At 41.2% G+C, this 11,765-nt stretch overlaps 1 protein-coding gene across 2 annotated transcripts in view; it reads right to left on the reverse strand.

Annotated features, from left to right (window-relative positions):
• Ptpn9 (protein tyrosine phosphatase non-receptor type 9) overlaps positions 1 to 11,765 on the reverse strand; it is a 108,103-nt gene that overhangs the window by 21,252 nt on the left and 75,086 nt on the right. For both annotated transcript variants that reach the window (XM_029569229.1, XM_008844877.3), the window contains exon 9: positions 753 to 819. In XM_029569229.1, the coding sequence (XP_029425089.1) occupies positions 753 to 819 (67 nt within the window). The remainder of the gene's footprint in view (positions 1 to 752; positions 820 to 11,765) is intronic.

Consider the following 11,765-nt stretch of genomic DNA (forward strand, 5'->3'; position numbering starts at 1 on the left):
AATTAAAATTAAAAAATAAATAAATAATTAAAAAACAAACAAAAACAAAAAACACTTGCTGTTCAATCATAAGGACTGGATTTCAGATCCTAGCATCCACGTAAAAACTGGACACGTTCTTGCACACATCTTATAAACCCAGCAATAAGTGGAACAGAGACAAGATTTTTGCTGGAGTTTGCTGACTGATGGCCTAGCCAAAATAACCTGAGTTCCAGGATTAGTGAAGGATCTTTCATCAAAAGGAAAAGGTGGGCTAGAGAGATGGCTCAGGGGTTAAGAACGCTGGCTGTTCTTGCAGAGGCCCAGGTTCAAATCCCAGCAGCCATATGGAGGTTAACAGCCATCCATAACTCCAGTTCCAGGAGATGAGATGCCCTCTTCTGTCCTCTGTGGGCACTGCACAACATGGGTGCACTTACATACATGTAGGCAATATATGCATACACACAAAAGTAATAAAATTGTTTTTTAAAAAAGGAAAAGACACAGAGTGATAGAAGACACCTGATACCCGCATTTGGCCTCCACCCATGCACAGGTGCATGTACCCACACACACACACATACATACATCCATACAAAATTATGTCATCTGACTGAAGTAATACTTCAATGGTAGAGCACTGGCATAGCTGTGTAAGGCCCTGGGTTGAATCTCTAGCAATAAAAGCAAAACAATACCCATCATTTGAAATAAGAATCCACACATAGGTAGCAAAAAAATCACTATGTAAGGCCAGACTAGCTTACCTTGTGTACCAATGTAAGCATTCTTCTGCTTGTAGCCATCCATGAAACTGGCATTGATGTAATCTGTCTAATGATAAAAAAGGAGACATTATTACAGGAGCATGGATATACCATTTGGCTCACAAAATGATGTACTGGGTTAGTTCACCTCAAAATATGGCTATTCTATTCCTGTCAAGAAGAAAAGGAGAAGAGGCCAATTAAGCACTGAAAAAAAAAAAAATCCTGCATTACATTTATGATTAATGAAAGGGACTTAAGAGGAGGCAGGGATATAGCTAAGTGGTAGAATCCTGTGGAGGCATGGGCTTCAACTTACTCCAACAAATGGTACTGAGACAAACAATTATCTATACAGAAAAATCAAGCTGACGCCATCATATCATACACAAAAATTAACTTAATTTGTCCAGGTGTGGTGGCAGATGCCTTTAATCCCAGCACTCGGGAGGCAGAGGCAGGTGGATCTCTGTGAGTTCAAGGCCAGCCTGGTCTACACAGTGAGTTCCAGGCCAGCTGGGGCTACAGAGAGACCCTGTCTCAAAAAGACCAAAAAAAAAAAAAAAATTAATTCATCTACAGTGGGACATGTCTGTAATCCCAGCACTCAAGAGGCAGAAGAAGGAAGATCACTACAAATTCAAAGGCAGCCTTGTCTACAATAGTGAGTTCTAGGCTAGCAGGGATACATAGTAAGAACCTCCCTCACCAAAAAAAAGAAAAAAAAAAAACAAACATAAAAACAAATACCTCAAAATAGAACAAAGACCCATAGCAAGATATTAAAACTATTAAACTCTTAAGGAAGGGAGGTAGAAATATAAACATAAATCTTTGGGGCTGGAGAGATGACTCGCAGTTAAGAGCATTGGCTGTTCTTGCAGAAAACCTGGGTTCGAATCCCAGCACCCACATGGCAGCTAACAACAGTCTGTAACTCCAGTTCCAGGGGATCCAATACCTTCTTCTGTCCTCCATGGGTACTGCGTAACACGGGTACACTTACACACATGCAGGCAATATACTCATACACATAAAATAAAAATAGATTTTTAAAATTCAGAAATATGCTGGGCGTGGTGGTGCACACCTGTAGTCCCAGCACTCTGGAGGCAGAGGCATGCGGATCTCTGTGAGTTCAGGGCCAGCCTGGTCTACATAGTGAGTTCCAGGACAGCTGGGGCTACAAGGAAACACTACTTCAAAAAAGACACACACACACACAAAAAAAATCAGAAATGTAAGCATAAATCTTTATGGCCTTGAATTAGGCAAAAACTCTTAGATATGATGTTGAAGTCACAAGATACAAAAGAAAATACAAACTAAACTATATTAAAATTGACAGTATTGCCAGTGTGGTGGTACAAGCCTGTAACACTCAGCACATAAGAGGTAGAGGCAAGAAGATCAGGAACTCAAGACCAACCAGGCCAACCTAGTGAATCAAAAGATAGCTTAGGTTACATGAGATCTTGTTTCCAAAAACAAAACAAAACAAAAAACAACAAAACCTCCAACAACTTTGTACTCCAAAGGACATCAAGAAAGTAAAAATGAAAAAACTGAATCATAGGTGGGGTGGCAGAGGCCTGAAATCCCAGTACTTGGGAGGTAGAAGCAGAAAGATTACAAGATCAAGCCCAGCCATATATAGTGACTTCTAAGCAGCCCTGAACTACATAGTGAGACTATTTCAAAAACAAGCAACAACAACAAAGTAAAAAAAGAATCCATATTCTGATGTGCATACAGAACTGACTACTCAGTAATAAAAACATATCCTGATTTGAAACAGTGCAAAAGATAGATCTTTTTGCAACAATCTGATGGTCAATTAGTACATGAAAAGACAAGTAAACTCTGTTACCCAATGAAATATATGTATAAAAATATAGAGGAGTACCCCGGCATGGTGGCACATACCTTTGATCCCAGTACTTGGGAGGCAGAGGCAGGTGGATCTCTGGGAGTTGAAGGCCAGCCTGGTCTACATAGTGAATTCCAGGACAGCTGGGGCTACAGGGAGACCCTGTCTCAAAAAGACCAAATCTAAAAGCTGACATATTAAGAGCTGGAGAGACAGCTTAGTGGTTAAGAGCACTGGCTGCTCTTCCAGGAGACCCAGGTTCAGTTCCCAGCACCTACATGGTGGCTAACAACCATCTCTAACTCTAGTTCCAGGAGATCCAACAGTTTCTTTGGGCCTCTGTGGGCACTGAACGCATGAGTGCACTTACATATATGCAGACAGAACACTCATACACATAAAATAAAAATAAATCAATCAAACAAATTTTTAATTAAAAAAAATATAGTAAGAACCCAAGGTTGGCAGCACATGCCTTTAATCCCAGCACTCTGGAGGCAGAGGCAGGTGGACTCTGAGTTGTTAATGAGCCTGGTCTATATATTGAGCTCCGGGCCAGTCAAGGCTACATAGTGAGACCCTGTCTCAAAACAAACAAAACAAAACAGTAAGGAATCCTTCACATCCCCAAGGATGGCTAAGACAAAAAAGGATAGTCTACTAACAAGTGTTTGCATGAGAATTTGGAACCCTCATCCAAATTAATGGTAATGTAGAATGAAAATGGTTACCTAATCATAGACATGAATATTCGTAGCTTTATTCTCAACAGCCAAGAGGTGAACTGATCATGTCACATTAATGATAAAGATTTCAGAAATAGGGGCTGGAGAGATGGCTCAGTGGTTATGAGCACTGACTGCTCTTGCAGAGGACCCAGGTTAGATTCCCAGCACCCACATGGCGGCTACGAACCATCTTTAACTCCAGTTCCAGGGGAATCCGAAGCCCTCTTCAGATCTCCATAGCATTGCACTCACATACATGCAGGCAATACACTCAGACACATAAAACAAAAATAATAAATATTTAAAAAAAAAAAAAAAGATTTCAGAAATAAGAAGCCACATTTTGAGCCGGGCATGGTGACACATGCCTTTAATCCCAGCACATGGGAGGTAGAGGCAGGCAAATCTCTGTGAGTTTGAGGCCATCCTTGTCCACTTAGCAAGTAGACCAGCTGGAGCTATAGAGAGATTCTCTCCTAAAAAACAAAACAAAACAAAAACCCAAACAAAACACTGGAATTATCTCAAAATCCTCCAACTAATGAATAAAATGTGGTTTACTCACACAATAGCTTTATTTGACAATAATGAGTAAAGTTCCAATATATATTACAACACAGATAAACTATCAAACATTTTATAAGTGAACAATGCTAGACAGAAAAAGCACATACTTCATGATTCTATTTATATAAAATATTTGGAACTGGGAAATCCATAGAAAACAGTTGTTCTGTGCGGGCAGCTGAGTGATCAAGCACTTGCCTACCATGTATGAAGTCCTGGATTCTACCCTAAGCACCTTTTAAAAACAAAGCCAAACAACTAAAATAAAAGAAAATAAGAGTGAATTAGAGAAGTGGAAAATAAGTGCCAAGTCATATAATTTCTTTGAGAAATTAAAAAAAAAAACAAAAAACCTAAATTTGACTGTGGATTTAATGATTGCTGTACAACTCAATGATTTATAAACTTTACATGCATGAGTTTTACAGTATGTAAATTATATCTTTTTTTTTTTTTTTTTTTTTTTTTTTTTTTTTTTTTCTCGACAGGGTCTCCCTGTAGCCCCAGCTGTCCTGGAACTCACTATGTAGACCAGGCTGGCCTTGAACTCACAGAGATCCGCCTGCCTCTGCTTCCAGAGTGCTGGGATTAAAGGTAGGTGCCACCTCTTGATAGAGCTGTTATTTACGAAACAGAAACCCATTAGGGCTTGCAGCACTGTAGCACAGGATGAAATTGAAACCAAGCCAGACAACCTAAGCAGGAAAGTCTCATCCATCCACTTTAAAAAAGATAACATGTTAGAGGAAGGAAGAGTTATCCTTCACATCTAGGACCATCAATCAGGGTAGACCAAACACCCAGAATTCATTACCACTTCTAGTACTGTATAGCAACTTCCAGATAAACTCAAAGGAATCTCAATGACCAGTTTCTAACTCCCTCTCTTCCAAAGTCTTCTTTCACTTCCCAATGTGTTCAGTCTGATTTTTGTTTTCAATCTTTTTAGGGTTTGGTGGTAAGGATTTTGCTATGTAGCTCAGGCTGGCCTCAAATTCACAATCTTCCCATTCAGCCTCCTGGACACTGGAATTATAGGGGTATATCACCATACCAAGCTTGAACATAATTTTTTTTTTTTTGTCTTTTTGAAACAGGGTCTCCCTGTAGCCCCAGCTGTCCTGGAACTCACTATGTAGACCAGGCTGGCCTTGAACTCACAGAGATCCGCCTGCCTCTGCCTCCCAAGTGCTGGGACTACAGGCGTGCGCCACCACGCCCAGCTTTGAACATAATTTTTATAAAAATTACTCACAGGATCCCTACCAACAATTTTAACTGAGACTGATGAAAAATGTTATAAATACTCAAAAGATCTTGAGTTTAAGGCTAAATAAGGAGACCATCTCAGGAAAAAAAAGATTGCTACAGCTACAGTTTCAAGTCACACTACAGGTAGCTGAAAGTTAAATGGACAGAGGCAGTAGAATGGATACAATGAGGGAAATAAAAGACGTTCCAATAGGTAACAAAGGAAAACCCACACTTTACTGTAAAGAGGTCAGAATGACTCTTCCTCAAACTATGACTCTTCCTCCAGCAGCTCCTACGGCGTGGATGGCAGTCTGAACTGTTAGTATTCCACTACCACCCTCATAAGACTCCACCTCCTGTTACTTGGATATGTGTCCATCCTAACTTACCACTCCACTATTTGTCAGTGGTGTTTCTTGCTCTTCTGACAACCCATCCCATGCAGCTAAATGACTTCGTGCTATCACTATACCTTGACTTGGGCAATTTCCCCAAGCTAGTAGCCTACTTACAGAGACCTAACAAGCTAAAAGCTTCACTCATTCCCGAACAGACTTCTAAGCCCAAGGCCCCCAGAGTAAAGCAAAAATTGTCCTAGTCTCTTCTCAGCCTAACATTCAAACATTATATCCTGTAGGATCTAAAGGAAATAGAAAAGTACAGAAAAGCTACCTAGCATCAGAATCAATACAATTACTACATAAACAATGTAAGCAGTTAAGGGCTTTCTTCATGTTTTCAAATAAAAACTCACACTATCCCTCCTCCTCCCCACCCCCCAATATCAGGGTCTCCGTTTGTGACCAGGCTGGCCTCAAATGCACAATCCTTCTGCTTTGGACTCAAACATGATGAGACTACAGGCATGCACAATATGTACCTAGCAGATGGTCTTTTAGAAAGACCATTGGAGATGGAATGGAAGCTCAGAGGTTAAGAGAACTAGTTGCTGCTCTCGCAGAGGATCCAGGTTCTGTTCCTAGCACCTACATCTCAGCTAACAACTCCAGTTCCATAACTCCCATTTATTCCAGTTCCATAGGATCGGAAGCCCTCTTCTGGCCTCTGCAGGCATTGCACACGTGTGGTACACTTACATACACGCAGCCAAAGCATTCATATACATAAAATATAAATTTAAAAATCTTTTTTAAATACTTATTATTTCTTAGCTGGGCATAGTGATGCATGCCTGTAATTCCAGTGTTCAAGAGGCTGAGGCAGGAAGATTGCCTCAAGTTCAAGGTCAGTCCGGGATACATAGTGAGTGAATACCAGGCCAGCCAGGTGTATACAGCAAGATAGATAGATTAGATCGAATAGATAGATAGATAGATAGATAGATAGATAGATAGATAGATAGATAGACAGATAGATAGATAGATAGACAGATAGATGATAGATAGATAGATAGATAGATGATAGACAGATGATAGATAGATGATAGATAGATAGATAGATAGATAGATAGATAGATAGATAGATAGATGATAGATAGATAGACATTATTTCTTTATAACCAAGGATACCATCTTCCAGCATCTTTTGTTTTTGTGAGCACTCGTCTTTAGGATTTAAAACCACCAATTGCATAAGTATTATCACATATTAAGACAGAAAATGACCTCAAAGACAAAAGCATAGACATGGAGGCAAATTGAGATAGCAGGAAGAATCAAACCAAGGATATTGTTATGCTGCTTCAGACTGAATGTTTGTGCCTCTAAGAAGTCCTATTTTGAAATCCTAACTCCCAATGTTATGGTTATTATTAAGAGACAGATCTTTGTGAGATGATTAGATCATAAGGACCAGTAAGATGGAATCCTTTCAAGTAAAAGTAGCCCCCTCATGAAAGAGAAGAGCTTCTAGTAAGTATGTAACATCATGTATACAATACCTAGCTCAATTTAGCCATTCTACAATGGTTTGTTGTTTTTTTTTTTTTCCTTCTTTTTTTTTTTTTTGGTTTTATTGAGACAGGTCTCCCTGTAGCTCCAACTGGCTTGGAACTTGCTATGTAGACCAGGCTGGACACCAACTCACAAAGATCCGCCTGCCTCTGCCTCCTAAGTGCTGGGATTAATTACAAGTGTGTACCACCATACCCGGCTTAAGGCAGGGTCTTCAAAAAGAAATAATTTAGGTACTGAAGACATGGTTCAGGTGTTCAGAGCACTGACTGTTTTTGCAGAGGACAAGGGTTCAGACCCAGCACTCACATGGCAGCTAACAACTGTCCCTAACTCCAGTTCCAAGGAAATCCAATACCCTCTTCTGACATTGATAGGAACTGACACACAGGTGCACTTATATACATGCAGGCAAAACACTCATACACTAAATAAATAAATAAATAAATAAATACAAATTTAAAGAGAGGGTCTACCTATAGCCTCAGGTGGCCTAGAACTCACTATGTAGACCAGTCTGATCTTGATCTCATAGAGATCTGCCAGCCTCTGGCTCCCAAAAGCTGGGATTAAAGGTGTGTGCCTCCACACCCCGGATAACTCATTCTTAAGAGAAGTCTAGGGTGTCTGCAACTGAGAAGCAGATCTATCCTAAAATGATTTCTAAAGTAAACTGTTACAAGAAATTGGTGCTAAAGATCTCAGCTGGAGAATTCTGACATCATCACAAAATACGTCCTTAATTTATGAAGGCATAATTGTGGCAAGCCTGATAACAGAACTGGATTATCAATTCAAGAAAGAATTATCATGAGAAATATATACAGTTTAAAAAATTAAATTAAATTAATATAAATGTTAAGATATACAACAAGGAGGCGGGAGAGATGGTTCAGTGGTCTAGAACACAGGCTATTCTTAAGAAAACTTGCGTTTAGATACCAGTATGAACGTTAACTCCACTTCCAGGGGATCTGACTCCCTCTTCTGACCTCCTCAGGCCTTGCACATATGTATGCACTTACATACATGCAGATAAAACACTCATACACATAAGATAAAAATAAAAGTTATAAAGTTACAATGAGAAATAATCTCAAAGGTAAAAGCAGTATGAGTCATGGTTGAGTCATGGTTGCACTTATATACATGAAAGCAATGCACTGATACACATAAAATAAAAATAATGAATAAAACATTTTTTAAAAATTTAAGGCTGGGCGTGGTGGCGCATGCCTTTAATCCCAGCACTTAAGGAGGCAGAGGCAGGCAGATCTCTGTGAATTCAAGGCCAGCCTGGTCTACATAATGAGTTCCAGACCAGCGGGGGCTACAGGGAGACTCTGTCTCAAAAAGACCAAAAAACAAATTTAAAAGGGAAGCCCGGCGTGGTGGCACATACCTTTAATACCAGCACTCAGGAAGCAGGGACAGGCAGATCTCTGTGAGCTGAGCCAGTCTGGTCTACTCAGAAAGTTCCAGGCCAGCTGGGGCTACAGGAAACCCTGTTTCAAGACCAAAAAATAAATAAATAAATAAATAAATAAATAAATAAATAAATAAATAAGTGGGAACTAGAGAGGTGGCTTATGTTTATAAGCATAAATAAAAATATGTAAAATGCTGGGTATGGTGGCACACGCCATTAATCCCAGTATTTGGGAGGTAGAGGGAGGTGGATCTCTGTGAGATCCAGGCCAGCCTGGTCTACATAGCAATTTCAGGTCAGCTGGGGCTACAAGGAGACCCTGTCAGTGGGGCATGGTGGCATACACCTTTAATCCCAGCACTTGGGAGGCAGAGGCAGGTGGATCTTTGTGAGTTTGAGGTCAGCCTGGTCTACATAGTGAGTTCCAGGACAGCTGGGGCTACAGGGAGACCCTGTCTCAAAAAAAAAAAAAAAAAAAAAAAAAGAGAGAGAGAGAAGACAAATAATAATAAGTTTAAAAAAAATTTTTTTTTCGTGTTTTGGACCAAAATAGTATGAGTATGTTATCCCTTAAAAACCAAAAAAAGGCCTAATTTAATTTCCAAAAAATTAAAGTCTGGGCTGGAGATGTCACTGGGTGGTTAGAGTGCTTACCTTATATAGCATGCACCAAGTCCTAGGATCAATCCCCAGCATCACATAAAAACTGGGTATGGTTTAAAAAAAAAAAAAAAAAGACCACATATGGTAGTACATACCTTTAATTCTACCACTCAGGAGACAAAAGCAGGTATATCTCTTTGAGGCCAGCCTGGTCTACATAGTGAACTCCAGGCCAGGCAGAGCTACATAGTGAGACCCTGTCTCAAACAACAAAAATAAAACTGGGTATGGTGGCACACACCTGTAATCCCAGCACTTGGGAGGAAGAGGCATGAAGATTAAAAGTTCAAGGTCAGCCTTAACTACACGGCAAGTTTGAGGCTCATCTGGTCTACATGAGACCCTGTCTATAAATAATCAAAGGTAGCATGGTAGCAAATACGTCTAATCCAACACTCAAGAGACTGAGGCAGATGGATAGGGAGTTTGAGGCCAGCCTAGATTATACAGCAATAGCCTATCTCAAAAAGGAAAATTGTGGGTAGGCAACAGGAACACAAATTATCCATTTGCTATGAAAACAGGCTCTGGCATTATGGGGCTGGAGAGATGGCTCAAAGGTTAAGCATACTGGCTGTTCTTGCAGAGGTTCAATTCCCAGCATCCAAATGGTGGCTAACAACCATTGGTAACTCCAGTTTCAGGGGATCCAAAATCCTCATCTAACCTCCATGGGCAATGCACAACATGGGTGCACCTACCTACCAACATGGAGTCAATATACTCATACACATAAAATAAAAAAATATGTGCCTGCCTCTGCCTCCCAAGTGCTGGGACTGAAGGCTTGTGCCACCACACCTGGCAACAAATAAAATATTTTTAAAAATCAAAAGAAAGCCGGGCGTGGTGGTGCACGCCTTTAATCCCAGCACTTGGGAGGCAGAGGCAGGCTGATCTCTGTGAGTTCAAGGCCAGCCTGGTCTACATAGTGAGTTCTAGGCCAGCTGTTTCAAAATGACCGCCCCCCAAAAAAAGTATATTTATTTATTTATTCTTTTTTATTATTTTTTTTTTTTTGGTCTTTTTGAAACAGGGTCTCACTATATAACTATGTAGTCTTGACTGGCCTCGAACTCACTATGTAGAGCAAGCTGTCCTAGATTTCACAGAGACTCACCTGCTTTTGCCTCTGGAGTTCTGGGATTAAATTCATATACCACCAAACCCAGCTGATAAAGAATCTTGTAATCAAGATACTAAAACATTCTATGGCTAAAATCAGCTGGCTCCTGGAACTCATTATGTAGACCAGGCTGGCCTTGAACTCACAGAGATCTGCCTGCCTCTGCCTCCTGAGTGCTGGGACTACAGGCTTGCACCACCATGCCCAGCATTTATTTTTTATATGTATGTGCACCACCTGTGTTCTTGGTGCCTATAGAGACCAGAAGAGGGTGTCAGATCCTTGAAACTGGAGTTGCAGGCAGTTGTGCACTACCATGTAGGTCCTGGGAACCAGAGTTCTTCTGGTCTCTGTGGGTATTTGTATTTTCATGCACAAAGACATGCACAACATTAAAAATAAAATACACAACCCGCCAGCCTCTCTCCTGTGTAAACCCACCGCGCCCTGACTCCCAGCCTCATTCACCCTCCCAGCTCCCCCACCCATCTCTCCTCCTAGCCTGGGTATTGTCCCATTCCTTCTCTTGGCACCCCAAACACAGGGGGAACCACCACTGCTTCCTGATCCTTTGCATGCAGGCCAACCCAGTTCCTTCTCGCAGTCCCCAGGAGCACTCTGGGCCTGGTCCCACCCTCACCTCCCTCTGCTTCCCCGGGCTGCACAACACTCCAGCCTCTTTCCAGAACACCAGGGCTGACCACCAGTGCATCCAGACAAACCCAGTTCTGGTTCTGGAACCACAGGGTCTAGAACCACCACTGCATCCAGACGAACCCACTTCCTGGTCCCACCCTCGCCTCCCTCTTCTTCCCTGGGCCTGCACAACCTGCCCTCCCCGCCTTGACTCCCCCAGCCCCATTCACAGACACACATCAAAATAATCATCCACTATGATAAAGTCGGCTTTATCCCAGAGATGCAGGGATGGTTCAATATATGTAAGTCAATAAACATCATAAATCACATAAATGGGCTCAAAGACAAGAACTACATGGTCATCTCAATAGATGCAGGGAAGGTCTTTGAGAAAATTCAACATGCATTTATGTTCAAAGTCCTAGAGGGATTGGACTGAAGGGAACATACCTCAACATAATGAAAGCCATATAAAACAAACCCACACCCAAGATCATTCTTTTTTTGGGGGGAGGGGTTCTTTTTGAAACAGGGTCTCGCTGTAGCCCCAGCTGGCCTGGAATTCACTATGTAGACCAGGCTGGCCTTGAACTCACAGAGATCTGCCTGTCTCTGCCTCCCAAGTGCTGGGATTTAATGGAAAAAAACTGGAAGCATTCCCATTGAAATCAGGAACCAGACAAGGCTGTCCACTATCTCCACTGCTCTTTAACATAGTGCTTGAAACTCTTGCAAGAGCAGTAAGACAAGAGCAGGAAATTAAAGGAATAATGATTGGAAAAGAAGAGATCAAATTATCCCTTTTTGCAGAAGATATGATATTA

This window comes from Nannospalax galili, unplaced genomic scaffold (genome assembly GCF_000622305.1).
Source record: "Nannospalax galili isolate Female #2095 unplaced genomic scaffold, S.galili_v1.0 scaffold1622, whole genome shotgun sequence".
Classification (NCBI taxonomy): Eukaryota; Metazoa; Chordata; class Mammalia; order Rodentia; family Spalacidae; genus Nannospalax; species Nannospalax galili.